The sequence below is a fragment of the Urocampus carinirostris genome, chromosome 1 (genome assembly GCF_059441175.1).
Source record: "Urocampus carinirostris isolate Australia breed hairy pipefish chromosome 1, RoL_Ucar_1.0, whole genome shotgun sequence".
NCBI classification, from domain to species: domain Eukaryota; kingdom Metazoa; phylum Chordata; class Actinopteri; order Syngnathiformes; family Syngnathidae; genus Urocampus; species Urocampus carinirostris.
The window spans coordinates 70,524,089-70,544,202 of record NC_142349.1 but is presented as its reverse complement, the minus strand read 5'-3'; the positions used below and the strand labels follow the sequence as shown (position 1 = coordinate 70,544,202).

General features: G+C 39.5%; 1 protein-coding gene across 1 annotated transcript in view; it reads right to left on the bottom strand.

The window, feature by feature from the left end:
* xrn1 (5'-3' exoribonuclease 1) overlaps window positions 1-18,107 on the bottom strand; it is a 45,788-nt gene extending 27,681 nt beyond the window's left edge. Inside the window, exons 1-14 of the mRNA XM_088349995.1 lie at window positions 17,913-18,107; window positions 13,391-13,623; window positions 10,765-10,862; window positions 9,464-9,573; window positions 9,251-9,361; window positions 9,099-9,184; window positions 7,932-8,019; window positions 7,662-7,830; window positions 6,800-6,867; window positions 6,432-6,569; window positions 6,192-6,355; window positions 4,750-4,839; window positions 3,247-3,403; window positions 1,312-1,431 (exon numbers count right to left, since the gene is read on the bottom strand). Coding sequence (XP_088206121.1) covers window positions 1,312-1,431; window positions 3,247-3,403; window positions 4,750-4,839; window positions 6,192-6,355; window positions 6,432-6,569; window positions 6,800-6,867; window positions 7,662-7,830; window positions 7,932-8,019; window positions 9,099-9,184; window positions 9,251-9,361; window positions 9,464-9,573; window positions 10,765-10,862; window positions 13,391-13,623; window positions 17,913-17,987 — 1,707 coding nt within the window. The 5' untranslated portion in view covers window positions 17,988-18,107. The remainder of the gene's footprint in view (window positions 1-1,311; window positions 1,432-3,246; window positions 3,404-4,749; window positions 4,840-6,191; window positions 6,356-6,431; window positions 6,570-6,799; window positions 6,868-7,661; window positions 7,831-7,931; window positions 8,020-9,098; window positions 9,185-9,250; window positions 9,362-9,463; window positions 9,574-10,764; window positions 10,863-13,390; window positions 13,624-17,912) is intronic.
* Between the last annotated feature and the right edge of the window lie 2,007 nt (window positions 18,108-20,114).

Below are 20,114 nucleotides of genomic sequence, written 5' to 3'. Positions count from 1 at the left end.
CTAAAATTTGGTTGGCAGTAAACAAACAAAAAATATATATATATATAACTGGTAATGAAGAAAAAAAGAAAGAAAATCAAATGTATTGAATTGTTTTTTTGTGATGAATAATAATGCATGGAAACGTTGTATGCAACAAGATTAGACATGGCACTCCAGGGTAAACATGTAATAAAGAATTCAAAGAGAAAAGGGTATAATTTTAGACCATAAAATCTGCTGGAAACCCCATGCAGATAATATAAGAAAAACAAAATTCCAAGCGCCCCTACGGCTTAAATCACGACCTAAAAGACGCACGCCTTGGTTTACTGATGAAACTAGATCGCTTAAACAAGACTGCAGGAAATCTGAAAGAAAATGACGCGCTACCAAGCTTGAGGTTTTCCATCAAACCTGGTGTGACAGCTTGTTAATGTATAAAGCAGCCCTTGCCTCTGCAAAATCAGCCAATTTTTCGAAGGGGATTGTGGCACAAAAGAATAACCCCAAAATCCTTTTTGACACTGTAGCATTGCTAACGACGTAACAGATTATTCCAGATAGTTCTACCCATTCAGCCCAAGCCTTCATGGTCTTCTTTAATAAGAAGATTCAATGCATACGGGAAGAGATTTCTAAAGACCATGTAAATACGTCACATATAAAAAGGTCTGAAAAGTATAGATGCGCGACAAGGTGGGTGTCCAGGGATTTTTTTTTTTTCCAATTTAATGATCTGTCACTTGATAATCTTAAACAGGTGGTGAATACGGCCAAACCGACTACTTGCCTGTTTGACACGCTTCCGGGTTCGCCGATTAAAGGTCTTTTTGGGGTCCTTGGACCTTCAGTTCTAAATATTATAAACATAACACTCTCCTCAGGTGTAGTTCCAGCGGCTTTTGAGTCCGCTGTTATTAAGCCTACCCTGAAACGACCAAACTTTGATCCAGAAAGCTTATGTAATTATAGACCTGTGTCAAACCTACCGTTTCTATCTAAAGTACTTGAAAAAGTTGTGGCACAGCAGCTGAATGATTTTATATCCGAGAACAATCTTTTTGAATCTATGCTATCAGGATTCAGGGCTAACCACTCTACTGAGACAGCCATGATTAAGGTAACCAATGATCTTCTATTGGCAATGGATTCTGGCGCTTCATCACTCTTGCTTAGAAAAGATTTAAAAGAAAATTAAGTTGTTCTCTTTGAACATGTAAAATATTGTCAATACGTTTCTTTAATAGTGTTAAAATCTATGTTAAACAAATTAATAAACACAAGCAGGTAAAACATTTCATAGCTTGACGGTGTTTTGGTGTCGTGTACCTCGTCGATGAACGGAACAAGAACTACAGCCTCCCACTCCTGCTGCTTGCCATTGAGGTCGGTTTGGAAGTCTGTTGGGTAATACTCAATAATGGGCGACGTTTCACTGGTCATCAGGCGCTGGAAAATCAAAAACAGCTTAATTAAATCTTATACCAGTGTCTGAAATCCGTGACAAAAAGTTACTGGACACCATGGCAGACAACTCTGAAAAGTTGCCTGCCCAGCCTTATAGTTACCTGCCCCATTTTTCACAACTTGAAACAGAAAAAAACATTGTTGCAAAGTATTAAGGATTGATAACCAGAATATCATATTTAACAGACTTAGTGGCTCATAAATCACTGATCTAATTAGTTGCCAATGCTTTTAATGTGCGATCGAAACAGCATATTTTTAGATTGTTGGCATGCTCCAGGGGTATTGTGACAAGATGCAATTAAGATACTCAAGGCAGCATTTTCACCAAAAAAGTCCCAGCAATACTGCTATAATGAAACGATATGGCAAAGACCAAATGTCTACCAATGCACCCACCTGTGCAAACCTAAACATACGTGAACCTCTTAGTCAGGGGTCCCAAAACCTTTTCCTGTGAGGGCCACATACATTTCCCTTCTCTGTGGAGGGGTCACTTTGTAACAGAACAAGTGTGACGGTTGTATGTAAAAATTATTTTCCAGGAGAGCTACAATCAAATAACCCTTCTGGATTATACAAAGAAGAAAAGTCAGAAAAGAAATAATAACACTATAAATGGAACAAATAATTACAAAATACCTCTTGATGGATTTTTTTTTTACAGAACAAAGCTCAGAAAATAAAAATTCACACTTTTTATGGAAATATAATCAGATAAAACTCGGAAAAAATCCATGGAAGATCAACTTTTTGAAGTGCCGTGCTTTCTTAACAGGTTCAAGATTAGTTTAGTCATCAAAGCACTGGACCTCCAGTGGCATAAAAAACGGCAGTAGATTTTTTTTTCTCATTATCCCACTCATTTAGTCACGGTACCAGAGACAATCAGGGTTGGGTAGGGTTACTTTAACTTGATTACTTTCAATTACTTTTGGATTACTCCAATACGAAATATGCTAATAAAAGACAAAATAAATTAAATATGAATAAAATTATGACTCATAACACGTGGTAAGATTTCTCTCCTGGCTTTGATCTCTTTGACCTCCGGCAAAACTAACATAAAATGCGACAGAAACAAAATGAAAATAAATCCAAACAGCTTGCCAACATCATTTTTGCCGTTCCGTGTATTCCGTTACTCCCCAAGCCTGCACAAAATCTAGTCATTTTATTCATAATTAGTTTCTTTTGTCTTTTATTAGCATATTTGGTATCGGAGTAATCCAAAAGTAATTGAAAGTAATCCAGTTAAAGTAACCCTACCCAACCCTGGAGATAATAAGATAAATGTTCATTTCTTTGTGCACTTCACACGTTACAGTGACAATAAAATTGTCACATGAATTCCATCTTATCTTTCTATTCTTAGCATTGTGAGGGACAAATTTATTGTCATTGTAACATGTAAAATGCACAAAACAAAATAAACATTTGTCACAAGTACGGCGACTAAAGACAGTTAGATATGGAGATAAATTGCAATGCCTCTACATACGTCATCTATGTCATTGGTAGTCAGGTGGTAAGAGTTGGGGACACTCACCACAGCGACCTAGTATCTAATCCCATTAATGTGGACTCATACTTTTGAGTTATTTTGAGTAAAAAGAAAATGTGCATGAAAATGCTCCCTGCTATTGTTCAGAGGGCTGGACCAAATGTGGAGGGGGGCCGTAGTTCGGGGACCACTGCTCTAAGTATTCGGAATTTGTTCATATGGTTCATATGTGAATTATGCATAATTAGAAAATGAATTCCGCTTTTTGGTTGCATGTTTGTGAGAGACAGTACCCTGTAACATTCAGGCAACAGCTCCATGCTGGCAGAGGGCAAGACGGCCAAGAGTTGCTGAAAGGGCATGAAGGGTTTCCCAAGGTCGAAGGTCAGCTTCAATTCAGAAATGTGCCTAATGTCTGACAGGAATGGAGCGTAGTGGTACGGGTAAAACCTGCGGAAACAAAAGTATTATGACTTAAATCAAATTGAAGGGTATTTTTTTAAAACACACATTATTTGCCTGGAGAAGCAAGTGATAAGATGCTGTAGATATTGGACTACAAGCCGCTACTTTCTTCCTCATGCCATGAGGCTCTTTAACTCCACCCAGGGGAGTAAAATCCCACATTAAACCTCACCCCCACATTTGCATATTACCCTATTTTTATAACGGTGTGTATTTTCTGTAGCACTATTTAAATACTCTATAGCAAAACGTTATATTGGGTATTTTTGTATTCTATATCTTTATTTTATTTTTCAACACAGGGATACTGCTGGAAGTGTGAATTTCCCTACAGGGATGAATAAAGTATCCATCCATCTATCTATCCATCTACTTTTTTTGGCTAAATTTGAAACACTGCGGTATGGTACAATCTATTTTTATTTCTGTGGCAGCACAAGGAAAACAGAAGCTACTCTTTTCCACAAAGCATGCGCTCTAAATACACAGGGTGACGACTGTTATCATTCATGATGCCCTTCGAGAGAAATTAAGACAATCTTTGCCAATAGTATTCATATAATACTTAGCAGGAAGCGAGGTTTGAACGTATTTTATTCAATATTTACAATGTACTCAAAATATTTAAACTTTTTCCTCCACAAATCGAGTCCTCAAACACACACGAAACAAAGAGCAATGGACGCAGTTGATCGAAAACGTTACACTTTTCTTTCCGCACCATCGGCGTCAATGTCCGGTCGCTGAAGTTTTCTTTAATCCTTGTGGAACTATAACAAGCTAATGCAGTTTGGTCCATTACCGCTGAAACCACCAATGACAAGAACACACAAATGTATGTCTGTATAGCAATCTGGCACTATTCTCCACAGTTATATTGTCCTGGCGCCGCAGTCTAGAAATATAGGGCTTACATTTTAGGCGGCACGGCTCTAATAAGCAGTTTATTTTGCCGCAGGAGTAAATATATTATCTTCTTTGTAATCGCCATCTTGAATGGTCACATGATACTAAAACGTGACGTAAACAACTGGAAAAACAAAACAGAAAACATTGTAGCTGAAAATAGCGTCAGTTGAGCGGGGGAACAGCGCCGTTGGCATTCTTCAACCGAATGCGTCAATGCCAAATTACCCATTCACTTGGCATCAAGTGTACGCCGGCAAAAAGTACAAGAAATGGACATGAATCTGTTCATTTTCATGGCGGTTTAGGACTGCGGCTTGTACAAAGACGAAATCGAGTTCCGTTCTTAGATTTCAGCATGCGGCTTTTAATCAGGTGCAATCTGTAGTCTGCAATTTACAATAATGCTGGAAAAAAAATCTCACCAGCTCCATGATTTGACCCCATGGTAATAGTAGTGGAGAATCCACTGGATGCCTTCCACGTAACATTTGGCCTGCTTTGACAAAAAGTCGCTGTAAAAAAAAAAAAGAATACAAATCTTGTGAGGTGTTAGATGACACGACATTTCAGATGCCTTTTGAGAATGATGCATGGCAATTTTTACTCCATGAAATTCTAAATAATATGCTAATAATTGACACAAACTGACCCATCAACCAATCCCCATCTGGTAAAAAAGGGGAATTCAGTCAGAGAAATCCCTGACTAAATTCCCTTTAAGCAAGCGTTACAATAATTGATCAATCATACGCAAATCGATTATGCGATTACCAAATCACTGAGCCAGTAGTGGTACGTGAGCACAGGGCAAAATAATAATGATTTCTTTTCATGCGAATTTTTAGGTGAAATTCAGACATTTTCAGTTGCACGCTGTGTTATTTAGAGGCTTTACGGTAGCGCCCCTCCTCCTCTGCTCTGTGTGTGAGCGTGTCTGCGCCGTGCCTTGCAGAGGAGGGAAGGTCTGTGTTTTAACCCACCCACAGAAACACCGGCACGCGATAAATGAACGAATCACAAAAGCTCCTTCAGTGACAAAATCTCGATCTTTTCAGCCAGCTTTGAGGGATGACTGAGACTTTCTGCAAAAAATGACCGTGCTGTTTGTTCATTATGCCTCAAGAGCATTTTACCTCGCACATCAAGTGTTAAATGTCTATACGTAACGAATCATAAACATAAATTCAAGGACGTGCCTGACAAGGCGGAGACATTCAAACGCGCTGTGTCCAGGTAAGTCAAAAATAACACAGACCCTGAAAACATTTGTCACTGCTACAAACGCCACCACTGAAGCAAGCGATCACATTGCTCACTGCATGGCAAAGCGCGGGAAACAATTTACTGATGGCGACTATATTAAAGGTGTGTGTTTCAAGTTTTGATTTTTTATAAAATAAGATTTTATTGGAGAATAGTATGGTAGCTTTCCATGTCACTTGATTTTGATTGTAGTTCAAGGTTGATTAAGAATAGTTGAAGTCATGGATGTCTACAGGCCTTTCCACATGTTGCTCACGGTCATTTTTTAGTTTGTTGATGAACAAGAATAGTGGAAGATGAATTGGTCAGTTATACAATTTCAATGTATATCCATGTTGTATATTGGGACTGGTGTAAAATGACAGCTCTGTTGGATCTTAAAAAAATGTCGTGTGAGTCATTAATTTTGGTGTGGCACACTGATTTACAAGGACATTGAAAGGTGGCACTCCACACCGAACAGGTTGCTGACCCCTGGTCTAGCAGATCAAGTGTTGAGTTTTATTTTCCATTTATTACCAAGGGAACACATATCTTGGGAAGCGCTGTATAACACATCATTTTCATACGAATTGTGTAAGAGTGTGTGGAAATAACTCACTCAGACACTACGTCCACGCCCATCTTAGTCATATAGTATGTGCGCTTGTATTGCCGGAACTCCGTTTCAAATATATCATCTTCCTCCTCCTCCTCATTAGAAGGTGCCTTCCCACCATCAGACAATTTAGGTAATGTCAAGCCCGCTTTACTAACACCAACATCCTGTAAGTCACATGAGAAATGCTGTCATTTCTACCAACAAAATAGAGTGAATTTGGGGTTTTGATCTCTGTCCTACCTCCTCCTTGTGGGTGGGTTTGCTCGCAGCTTCCATTTCTGCTGCTTGGCCAGCCGCTTCGTTCAGGTACTTGTTACCCACTTTGCTCTCAAACCACTTCAAGTCCACAAAAATTTCATTGAAATGCTCACGGTCAAACTGGACAAGGGAAGAAAATGTAACAAAAAATATCACACATATATGTCTACACAGACGATAAAAAAATGTCCCTGCTGTACATACTTTTATACTGTTGTGTGTATTCGCCGAGCTAACTCATAACAATTTATGATCTAATTGGAAGATGTATAAAATGGACATATGTGCTTGACAATAAACTATATTATTTAAAGAAGTGTTTACAGTGGAATCTTTTGTGTAACCCTTACCTCAGAGAGTTTCTCCAAGTATTTCTCAAAATTCCCAAGGTTAAGGTGGCCATTCTCATTCAGATAACCTGGGCACAAAAAAAAATGCAACCGAGTTAAGTGTTTAGGTTTGCATTCATATCAATTTGCAGAATCCTGTTCACTCATGCCATACAGCTCAATGTATTGCCAATAAGCTACCTGCCTCAGTCAGCACGTATGTGTTCTAAGAATCAGCATATCCCTTTTAAGATACGAGTAGGGCCCAAAATCTCTCCTGACCGTTCTAAGAAAAGAACACCTCAACCCTACCCGTCTTCTACAAATTTACAATCTATGTTTACAGGCCAATCTTGATTGTTCTCTGCCCAAAAAAATGAAGAAAAGGCTGCAACGTGTACACATCATATCATCGAGCTGCCGTTAACCATCAGGCCTACAGCTTGTCCCGGCGAAAAGTCAATTCCAGTTGGAAGTTTACCATGTACAGAATGTTATGTTCAATCAGAATCCGTCCAGATACTGCAGATGGCAATACAATCAGAGAATCAAAATAGGGAGACCGAATTGTGAACCCTGAGCTCATTGCTTCATTAGTTAGGTGACGTATTTTTGGCGGCATCGATGCGATGCTGTGGCAGCTAACGGGAAATCCCTGATTGGGAAGATAAGGAATGTGATTAATGAAGATTATGGAAAGTGGTGCTTGTGTACTGAACACATACATTCTTTGGCTTAAATGTATTCTCAGAAAAACATATTGGAGTTGATCAAACTAACATCACTCTTTGAATTTGGAGATATCTACGATTTGTGCAACACATACCAAGGAGGCAGATGTTTAAATAAAAAAATAACTGCTGGTAGTTTTTGTGACACTCACCATCAAGGCTAGGTAGCACGCTAATGTACGTTTTATACAACAACGGCAGAGCGTCGTGATTGATGTGAAGATTAGGGAGATGAGGGATGAAGTCGTTCCCCACTAAGAAGCTCATTAAGATCCAGTCATCTATGATGTGCTCCAAGTCATAATCAGATCCCAACTGATTCTAAAACAGAAACAAAACAAAATCAGTTGAATCATTGGTAGCCGTGGAGGTTTTGTTTGCTTAGCCGATGATATGCGACACATGAATTGTTATAAACCTACCTTAACTTCAGAGAACTCATAGTTTATGTATTCCCTCATCAGAGACAAGTGAAGCAAATGGAACGTCGTCTCCTCTGGAGCAGTGATCCTGGCAAGGATGAAACAAATGGGACTTACACGGCCAAGCAGTTATTTGTTTGCCTGAAAAAAACTTGTACTGCATTCTCAACTTATCGAAAGGTATACATACGGTGAAGAATTATTGCAAAACACGATATCTGTTTACCATTTGTTGAATGTCATGAATTTCATGACTTCCACTTGTCTTTTGCTGCTGAATACCGAATGCAGGGTTGGTACACCTGGTTCATCGTCAAATTCAAGCACTTATAAGGACATTCAAAGCTCATTTTCCAATTCTTCCAGTACCATTCAAAGAAGAAATACAGTGCCAATCAAAAGAACATGAGCCTAAACCTTGGTTACAAACACCAACTTTAGCCCAACCTTATTTCAGAACCCTAAAATCAGTTAAAAACATTAACTTGCAGCTCAAACCCTATCTAGCCCATAACCCTAGCCCTAAACCTAACTCTAGCACCTGAAGGATTTTTATTTTATTTATTTGACTATCAGGGATTTAATATAATACAAATTACATTTGTTGAATGCAGTGGGGATTTTTCACAGGAGGCTGAAGGTCCAAGTGTAGAGTGTTTTGCCTGAGGAATTTTCATAGGGGGGCGCTGACAAGGGAATTAGGCCTTGTTTTGATAAACGCTTGGCATTGCTATGAGCTGATAAGCTTTCTTGTTGTGAGTCCTTCAGACATGGCGGCGTCTTCCGGCGAGGAAGCGGCGGCGCGCCCATGGGAGGAGGAGTCAGCACACCCAGGGGAGGAGACCACACACCCCATGGGGGTTGGCCGACGCCCCGATGTGTCAAAAAGACGGAACATGGAAGACGGAGAGAGACAGCAGAGACAGACAGGGGAGCAGATCGGCGAACGAGAGATGGGAGGCTCGACAAGACTAATTAGACTAATTCGACAATAATTCGGCAAAATTTGATGGAATTCACTTAATAAATAAATTAAGAAAATAAATCTGCCCCCGTGTGGAAAAGCCTGTCTCTTGTCAATATGTTGGCAAACGCTACATTTGTTGTAAATATAGTTTTTCCCCTAACACACCCAACACTGTTTCAAACCAGAACAAGAATCCAAACCTTTTCTGGGATTTTTTTCCTCCAAAGCGGACTTCTTCTCTGAGAAGGGAGAAATTTGGCTCATGGCTGGTCAAACCCAACATTATCTATGAAAAGCAGAAACAAGATGAGAATCTTGAGAGGCCCGACACACTGACGCACACAACTCATACCAGGTCAGCGTCCAAGCCATATAAGCAGTGCCGGGTGTTGGGGTCATGATGTGGCTTCGCAATCTCTGAACGAATGAATTCCATGATTTTATGCTCTCCCTCACCAGGGGTCTACAAAATACAAATAAAGGCTCCAACTCCATCAGCTGATCAACCTTGACAAGATGTCTTTCAATGTATAATGTGCCAACTTTCACAAAAGCGCACACACACCTCATGACCTGACAGGTAAATTTTGACATTCTGCCAAAGTTTGTCTGTCGAGAGCTTGCTGTGGACGAAATACTTGAGCTGCTCTTGGAGTCGCACCATGAACTCAGTGCCTGAAAGGACAATGGCCAAGTATGGTTAGAATTATGCAATACGGCTAAATAAAATCAACTCAAAGCCTAAACAAAAGGTTTAATGTGTATATTTAGGTGGGTGGGTGCATGGTTGGATCCCATAACCACTAGGGTCATATGGGCACCATATCCTGTGGGGTGTCTTGGGCAAGTCCAGCTTGGTGGCGCCAATCCCTCTCAAAGCCAACAATTGTTTCCACCCGGTCTCAAACAAATTGATCTCCCTTAGGTAATGTGTTTAAAATAAGGTTAAAAAATATATATACATACGAGAAGAAATCTTAAATTTTGTATTGGAAGTAGTTTTAAGGGTCTTTTTTGTTTTATTAACGGAAATTATGTGGCAAAACAGACGAATTGCAACAAATAACGTCGAAAAAGGCAGGAATGCTTTTAGGCGGATTTTTTTTAAAGTGTCTGTGTTGTTGTGTGTTTTGGTGTCAATATTTTGCACAGATGTATTCACTAGAGTGTCCTGGATTTAATGACTCCGTTGAAAAAATGATTTCATGAGCTGACTACCAGAGGACTTATTGGTGAGCTATCATGGCTTTATTATTATTATTATTATTATATTATTCTGTTTTTCGTTTACAACGGTTTTCTTGTTTATGACTGATCAGAATGTTTCTGTAGTGGGTACATTTTGAAATGGTCATCTTATAACTCAAGCGTATCTCAAGCGTATAGGATTTCCAATGATATGTGGCATGACTAATTTCAGTGACTGGAGCTGTTTAAATGTAGGCTTAAAACACACTTCAATTCTATAGCTTATGAATGACCTATATTTCATGTTGACAATATCTGTGTATTGTTTGTTATTGCAACATCCAGTGCCGCCTGGTCATCCTGGAAGGGGGATGACCTCATGTGCGGTCCCTTATCAAGGTTTCTTCAATTTCCTCATGTTGAGTTTTTCCTTGCCCTCATGTAGGTTTTAGATCAGGGGATGGTGTCATAATAGTCTGTAGTTTGCAATAATCTGTGGTCTGTGCAGCCCTTTGAGACTCCTTGTGATAAAGGGCTATACAAATAAACATGACTTGACTTGGGCTTTTTGGCAATCTATTTAAATAATCATTAGTTTCAATGAAACTGTTGTGAAACAAGGAAAAAAAGCTCGTATTTCAACTGTTAGGTCATAAGTATATGAAAAAAAAGGCCCACCTGGTGTGATGCAGTTCGAGTCAAAACGAGCTTCTGTGGGCAACACCTCTCCTTTTTGCAGAGCTTTTTTAATTTTCTCTTCAGCTTCTTTGGCAGATCTTCATTTGCACACACATAAAAAACAAAAAACAAACACATACACGGATAAATATCATGGATTCTGTAGAAACTGAACATCCCGAATGACCACTTCCTGTTTCTTATTCGAGACTAAAATACCTAACAAAAATGCAGATCAAGGCAGGCTAAATGATAATAGCTGGCATCTTTTAAACAGTACTTGTCATTTATTTTCTATCACAGTGCTCCTCAGAAGAAAAAAATCCTTCGTTTTTTTAACTGATGAGATAATATTGGCAGGGACAAAACATCAATTCCTCTATATTGTCCATACCAAATCTATACTTTTGGCACATTTTTGCTGAAAAAAAAGCTCAAGCGTCTTATCAGGGTGATTGGGTTGTAATGTCTTTAAGTGACAGGTTAATTTCTTTGGCTTTGTGCTGTCTGCCGCCCTTGTCGCAGTGAAGTGCTTTATACTCTCCGTCAAACTTACTTTGCTTTCGGGAAGAGGGTTTTGTTTGTCTCTTTACCCCTCTTATCTGTTTTGTGCTCTCCATTTCCAGATGAAAAAGAATATTGAGTATGTCTCTTAGTATTACTTGATTGCAGGTGTTAAATAGTTTTTAATTGTATGCTGGCAACGTTATATTTATTAACCTTTTTTTACCTAACATAATTTGGATTTTTATTTAGCATTTTCACATTTCTAATTTGGAGTTTTATTCAGTAATTTCCCGTTTATACACGAGTTCTAAAAATATTTTTTTTCATGGGGTCACATGAGAGTCTGCTACACTTTGTGTCTACATTTCATAATCAAAGCTTATACTCTGTGTTTAATGCAATGTGTGGAGGCGAAATGTAAACAAAACACTGTGCCAATGAGAACACCACTGCGCCCTAGTGTAGTGGGAGTGCAATCGCACTTAAATCTCAGTTCCTGGAAGTCAAACGCACCCTCTCGACCCTTGAGAGAACCCAGCGCATCCCCAAGGGGTTCCCCCTCTATCTAAGAACCACTGCCATGCCGGACTTAAATAAGACACTTAACTTTTCTTCTATACTTCTTAAATTTTTCTAGCAGCAGACAAGTTCAATTGATGAAGAGCAGAAACAAAAAAAAAACATTTTCTGGGTGTTCACTGTCTGGTTTCTGCTTCAATGTTGAGAAAAAATATATAAACGCAGACAATTTTGATAAATTAAACATTCCAAAATGTAAAAAACTATGTTCACAGCCAGGTCTATGGATGGCATCAAATATGTTTGTATTTTTTTCCTAAAATAATCAAGAAAAGTTATACAAAACACTCAGCTAAAAATAATAAATAATCTGACACTTTGTTTTTACTTTAAAATGGATAGGAATACCATTAATCTTTTTCAGCCTCATCACCCCCCCCCCAAAAATGTTTAATGTTTTCAATTGATAATATTAGTGCTGTCAAAAGTTACCTTCTACTGTTATAAAAAGAAGATTTGTTCATTAAAATTAAATTTAAAAAAATTGAAAAATGGTGCAGTTTGGTCAGTTAGAGTCTAAATAGTTTGTAATCTTTTTTTGTGCTTTTAGCACTTGTTTTTGCTTGTACTATGCAAAAAAAGCAGCAATGAGACAATGTGTGTTATTTATTGCCTCTTATTTGGGGGAGGCAGTAGCTCAGGAGGTAGAGCGATCGTTTTAGGATTAAGGGATCCCAGTTCGAATCCCGGCTTGTCCGTGTTACATGTCGAAGTGTCCTTGGGTAAGACATTGAACCCCCAATTACCCCCAATAAGCAGGTTAGCGCCTTACATGGCTGCACAGATCATGGCCGCTATTGGGAAATGTGAAGCACAATGTAAAGCGCTTTGGGAAGTCATTGACTTGAAAAGCGCTATAGAAATGCAGATAATTTCATTTCATTTCATAATAGTCTGTGGTTTGCAATAATCTGTGTTCTGTGCAGCCCTTTGAGACTCTTTGTGATTAAGGGCTATACAAATAAACATGACTTGACAAGTTTTCCTGTTGTGAGAGTACTAAAATGCATTTTTTAAGCAGTTTTTATAGTTTCAGTATAATAATAATAATAATTTCCTTTGTATTGTCATTCTGTGTAACAATGTACACAGAACGAAATGTCGATACACCTGACCCGTTGTAGCGAGTCGATGCAGCCGCAGCCAACAGAGGGCGCCGCCATTATACCAATTAGGTATGTCTCGGTTGAGGCGCGAACCAGCGACCTCCCAGTCTCAAAGCGGGCACACTACCATCTAGGCTACTGAGCTGGTAACACTAATGCCTCACAATAGCAACAATTTGAAAGTAATTGCTTGAATGTGAACACAACTACGTCACCAGTTATAAAGGGCTACACATAAATGGCTACTTATACAACTAAATTTACAGCTGTGTATTTGCTTATATTACCCATAAAAAGTTTCAAACTCAGTGCTTAACCATGCTCAATATCCAAAGGAATAGCAAATCTCCTCATTTGGTTTGAAAATGGTTCTTTATCGTCTATTGGGGCGCAAGGTATGCCCCCGGAAATGTAGTCATGAATCACCAACTAACCGGAATCTCCGTCCTCTCTGCTGGTTCATCTTTGCCCTTGGTGCCACGCCATCGACTGCCATGAAAAAGACCTTGCGTGGCTTGACGATCCTAAAAAGCACCTCCAGGTAATGGAAAATGTCTGCAAATATCTTCTCTTCGGAGATACGGAAGTGGACATCTTCATCATTTGGGTGAGAACATTGATGGATGATCCCGTTCATGTCCAGATAGAGATTGTCAAATTCCGGAATCTGTGAAACACAATATTTAATTGAGAAAAGAGACGAAATCCTTTGCAAAGTCACAAATCAGAAACTGTACTGCATCACACTAAATCACATTGAAATAACAACTCAGACCTAATCCTTTTAGTATAAAACACCATCTGATTTGTACTGTACTGATATGGCCTCCCATGTGTAGAGATCCATCCATTATCTGCACCGCTTATCATCAGTAGGGTCGCTGGGGTGCTGGAGCCCATCCCAGCTATCTTCGAACAGTGGGCAAGGGACACCCTGAACTGGTTGCCAGCCAGTCGCAGGGCACACAGAGACGGATTAACTCACATTTGCATTTGTTGGGAATGTAATACAACTTAAACCATTCCGTATTTGTATTTGTTGTGAATGTAATCGAACGGTAATGCAAACTGTATATAAATCACTTTTGAGCAGGTAACATGTTTATTTTGCCTTTTTCTATTCAAATCGCTCGTATTGAAACCGTTATGCACTCTACCGTAAAGCTTGTTTCAGCATAATAAGCTTTATGGAGTTGTTACTCCACTCTGCCGAGATGGATGGGTGCCTGTTAAAATCTTTAATCCTACGGACAGAGTTGTGGTGCTGAGAAGAAACAGAAAAATTGCAGATGTGTCTCCTTGTATCGCAGCGGAAGACCTGCCCAGAACAGAGGAGGTCAAGTGCGACGTGCAGAGTGTACAGAGCAAAGAGGTCCAACCCAGGTCAGAAGAGGAGATGATGCGTACATTGGAAGCTCTGGGACTGCAAGACATTGACCTGAAGTCAAGCGAGGTTTCGCTGCAGTGTAAAGACAAGCTCCTCGTATCATCGAACAATTCGAGTCAATCTTTTCTCGCCATAAGATGGACTGTCGAGAGGCCAAAGAGTTTTTACATCGTATCCACCTTGTTGACCGTCTACCTCCGTCTACCCTACAGACGTAAACCACCAAGTCAGTATGAAAAACTGAGATGAATAAAGTATCTATTACATTCCTGAAAAGTGATATAAAAGTGAGATAAAACCAGGTAAAAGTGGTTACCATTGACACACACTGCTCACTCGATATGGAGTTTCTAGCAGTATCGTGCAGACCCTTCTATGTACTGGGAGAGTTAACTGTGGTCTTTGTGTTTGCTGTATACTTTCCACCGCTATACTTTCCACCGCTAACAGTTTCACCGGATGCTAACGTTAGCATAGCGCTAAATCTCCTGCCCGCTGCTATCATTTAAACAGCAGCTTGCACACCCCAACGGAGCTTTATCGTCGACGGCGACTTTAATCGAGCATGTTTATGGACTGTACTCCCAAATCCATTCAATTGGAGGACAACAACGCCTACTTACAACAAAGTCAGTTAGTTCTTTGTTCCTTTGTTTCCTTATCCTCACTGTAAATGTGGAACTGGAGTCGTCCAATTTCGTTGTCACAGCATATCCCATGTAACAATGACAATAAAGGCATATTCTATTCTATTCTATAGTAGCCAGGGGATGCAAATCTCGGCAGGGATGCATTTCTCTGTATACCACCGGCCATTCAACCTGACATGTTTATGGAATGTAGGAGGAAAGCGGAGTGCCCGGAGGAAACCCACGCAAGCACGGGGAGAACATGTAAACTCCACACAGGAGGTATGATCATGTGTAGAGATCCAAATTGAAAATGTAGTTTATTAGAACGAGGGACACATTCTATGACAATCGCCACAACAACAACCTGTTTTCTTGCTCACCTTTATGGTGTAAGGCGCACCTGATTATAAGCCGCACCCCCCACATTTCGGGAGGAAAACCGATTTATAACATACACAAGCCGCACCGGCTAATATGCCGCATGCACCTTCATTAATAATGGAAATTTTTTAATAGGTCAATTTTAATGGGGATAACCTATTTAGATATTCTATATCTCAGTCACTTATCCATTGTCTGTTATATCATATTACACCTGTATGCCATTAGGCTGAGACACTTGCTTTCAGTGAGAGGCTGAATCAAGGTCCTGACCTGACCGACACATGCCAGAACAGTTGGAATCCTACATCAGGCTGATTGAACAGAAAATGATACCGGTGCTTATCATTTGATGCAGACCTGCAAAGTCCGAGTACCCGTTGAAAGTAATCCAAGGGAAAAAAAAGTGTATATTTCCAAAGGTAAGGGTGGGAAAAACATACATGCACCTTTGTCTGCCATGTCCACAAACACTCACCTTTACTGGTCCCTACTTCCCATAATGCCCCGCGTCTGTTATGCCCCTTCTTTTTAATTGGTCAGTGCAAGACTTATCAGAATAAGTGTCCAAAATAAATACATGACAAAAATATACAGTTGCAAATACATATTATACATGGGTTACACATATTTACAAAGAAAGACGGTACACCGAGAGAGTTTTCATAGCTTTAATAATAATAATATAACTTTCATCCCAAACCGTGCCTGCGAATGGTAGCAAAACGCTACTCCTAACACGCTCGCAGGACTCAAAGCGTAGCTGTTAAATAAAGCCATGCCGCAATTATGAAATTCACGTCAAGCCGGCCTCGTCATTCTCGTCATTATTGACGTCTTCAAGGTCGTCTTCCTCACAATCGAAACTGTCATGCGGAAAATTCGATCATAATCCAAGAGGATGCAGTTTACCTCGGCGCATAATTTCACCGGTCTAAATTTTACCTTTTGTACTCGAGTGCCGCTGGTGTTCGTTAGAAAAAAAATCTTGATTTTTTTCAAAAGCTGACCATGCGCCTTATAATACAGTGCGCCTTATTTATGAATCAATATTAAGTCGCAAAGTCTTCCAACTAACTTGCATCCGCCGACTAGATTTTCCCGCGAACGCCAAGTAGTACGCGGTGTATGCTGGGATTTATTTACCGGCGTTTCATTGGCTAACCAATGTGTCAATCATCATTTGAATGGATCACTGTTGGCTAAAGTTATTCGGAGGTCAAGGGGAGGATCCTTTTTATCATTTACAAGCTGGCATAGGCTTAAGCTGCAAAACAAAGCCTGCAATTGGCCGAAAAAAATGTGTCAATCATCAGTTGAATCGATCACTATTGGCTAAAGTTATTCGGAGGTCAAGGGGCGGATTCTTTTTATCATTTACAGGCTGGCATAGGCTGAAGCGGCAAAACAAAGCCTGTAATTGGCCGAAAAAGATGAATGTGTATAGCACGTGGTTGACGGCATACAGAAAGCATTTTTAACTATTCTGTATTTGTATTTTATTCTCCTGGATTTACTAAACTCACGGATATAAGAGGACCATGGCTGCACATTATTATTGAACACAACGACTTCGGTGAGCTACTCCGGCTACATATTTTCCCTGTATCTTGTTTCAGACTGAACACGATGTTTCTGTGATAAGCGGTGCAGATAATGGATGGAATGGAGTGTCTATTTTTAAATTAAACTCAATTCCAAGTGTTTATTGTCATATGCACAATAAAGTTGCGAGCGAAAAAGAAAATAGAAACTAAGGAATGGTCGGCATTTCTTGAATCCCAAGACTTTAACCTTCCGAATGATGGAACGATGCATTTGAGTGACATCGTACGGACACCGCATCCGCACGTGTTCTCGACACGTATTTGCTTCTTTGCAAGCTTTGGGAATGTTAAGGGGGTAATCAGTTTGACTGAATCATCTGACTGTTTTGTCCACGTTCCCATTGTAGCGCCTTATAATCCGGTGCGCCTTATCTATGGAAGATATAGCACCAAAAACTTTTTTCGGGGTGCGCCCTATAACCCGGTGCGCCTTATAGTGCGGAATATACGGTACTTACATAAGCCGCTTCACTGAATAAGCCGCAGGGCTGAACATTTGGGAAAAAAAGTAGCGGCTTATAGTCCGGAATTTACGGTACTTTTCAGGTATCAACCACTAGACATGTTGTGGAATTCTTAAATGACGTTACTGTATTTATGTAAAGCTAGTCCAGTTTTATTTTTTGGTTTCATCGTGACAGTAGAGAGATTAAATAGATGAGATGGGCAGTAAAACAAGCACTTTCCAAGCAGATCTAAAGTGATGAAACCTGGAATCTTATTACACGATGATCATGATCCAAGTATGATAAATAAAGGGAAACGTTAACTGATTTAAAGGGGTCATCATTTTCAAAACAATGAAAGCAAACGGTATGATATATATAAAAAATAAACATTAAAATACATACATAACCAAGTGTTGTTATCATTTATCAGAACGTAAACAAGCCGTTAGCCAACTGCTAAGCTAAATCGGAACAGTCCACGGTCACCGCTGCTATCTTACCTGATGTTCCTTGACAACTTCACTTAGACAAGGGTAACGCTCTGAAATCCATCGGTAAAACTTGGGGACCCCCATAATAACGCTAAACACGATTTCCCTGTGTTTAAATGACGGAAACGAAAACAGTATGTCTCATTTAATTGTGCAACCAGTTTCATTTACAGCGGCCGCTAGCTAGCTGTCCGGAGTGCATCAGTTAAATGAATCCGCCTTGTTGTTGTCTACGTGAATGAAGTTCCTATCGGGCCTTTGTTGACAGACGGGCAACAATAGAGAAACAATTGCTGTACTTTTACAATAACAACAATACTAATAAGAATATTCATAATGATCAAGTCACCACAGATTATTGCAAACTACAGACTATCCCCCAATCTAAAACCTACATGAGGGCAAGGAAAAACTCAAAAACCTCAACATGGGGAAAATGAAGAAACCTTGAGAAGGGGCTGCACTAAAATTCATTAGCAAAATCGACTTGCAAACCCTTTAGTTAGGTGCAGGGTTGGGTAGGGTTACTTTAACTGGATTACTTTCAATTACTTTTGGATGACTCCAATACCAAATATGCTAATAAAAGACAAAAGAAACTAAATATGAATACAATTATGACTCGCAACACGTGGTAAGCTTTCTCTCCTGGCTTTGATCTCTTTGATCTCCGCCAAAACTAACATAAAATGCGACCAGGGTTGGGTAGGGTTACTTTAACTGGATTCCATTCAATGACTTTTGGATTACTCCAATACCAAATATGCTAATAAAAGACAAAAGAAACTAAATATGAATACAATTATGACTCGCAACACGTGGTAAGCTTTCTCTCCTGGCTTTGATCGCCGGCAAAACGAACATCAAATGCCACAGAAAGAAAATGAAAATAAATCCAAACAGCTTACCAACATCATTTTTGCCGTTCCGTGTATTATGTTACTCCCCAAGCCTGCACAAAATGTAGTCATTTTATTCATATTTAGTTTCTTTTGTCTTTTATTAGCATATTTGATATTGGAGTAATCCAAAAGTAATTGAAAGTAATCCAGTTAAAGTAACCCTACCCAACCCTGACTATATCCACAAAAAATTGTTTTAAAACTCCAGTGCCATCAAAAGCAGGTAAACATCTGACAGCTTTTGCTGTGGGCACAGTCCTTAAATATTGGTGTTTACTGGTTCCTTTAGATTTATTAGAGTCAGGTGCAGGTGATTAGAAGCAGGCATAGTGTCCTCCTGTTTGTCTGTATGTACTACCAGGGTTGCGTAGGGTTACTTTAACTTGATTACTTTCGATTACTTTTGGATTTCTACGATACCAAACATGCTAATAAAAGACAAAAGAAACTAAATAAGATAAAAATTATGACTCACAACACGTTGTAAGCTTTCTCTCCTGGCTTTGATCTCTTTAAACTCCGGCAAAACGAACATAAAATGCGACAGAAACAAACTGAAAATAAATCCAAACAGCTTGCCAACATAATTTTTGCTGTTCCATGTATTCCGTTACTTCCCAAAATGTAGTCATTTTATTCATATTTAGTTTCTTTTGTCTATTATTAGCACATTTGGTATTGGAGTAATCCAAAAGTAATTGAAAGTAATCAAGTTAAAGTAACCCTACCCAACCCTGTTCATCCCCATAGGGAAATTCACATTTCCAGCAGTATCCTTATGTTAAAAAATAAGGGACACAGAACACAAAATTACCCACCATAACATGTAGAATAAAAATCAATTAAAATGTTCCAAAAAATACACTGTAATAAAGCAAAATATGGAAATGCGAGATCAGGGTTTAATGTGGGCTTGTACTCCCTCATGGCATGAGGGAGATATGATCTCCTCAGTCTGTCCATGGAGCAGGACAGCGACAGTAGTCGGTCACTGAAGCTGCTCCTCTGGCTGTAGATCAAGGGTGTCAAACTCATTTTAACTCGGGGGCCACACGATAGAACAAGCATTCTCTCGGGGGCCGGACTAGTACATTAAAGAGAAGGAAAAAGAGAGATAAAGAAATAAGAGAAAGGGGGAGGGAAAAGGAGATAGGGCGGGACAAAGAAAGAAAGAGAGAGAGAGAGAGGGAGAGAGCGTGAGAGATAAAAGATAAAAAGTCGTGAGAGAGGGGAAAAGAAAGAAATCCAAAGAGAAACAGAAAGAGAAAAGGAGGAGAGAAAAAGAGAAAAGGGAGAAAGTGAGAAGAGG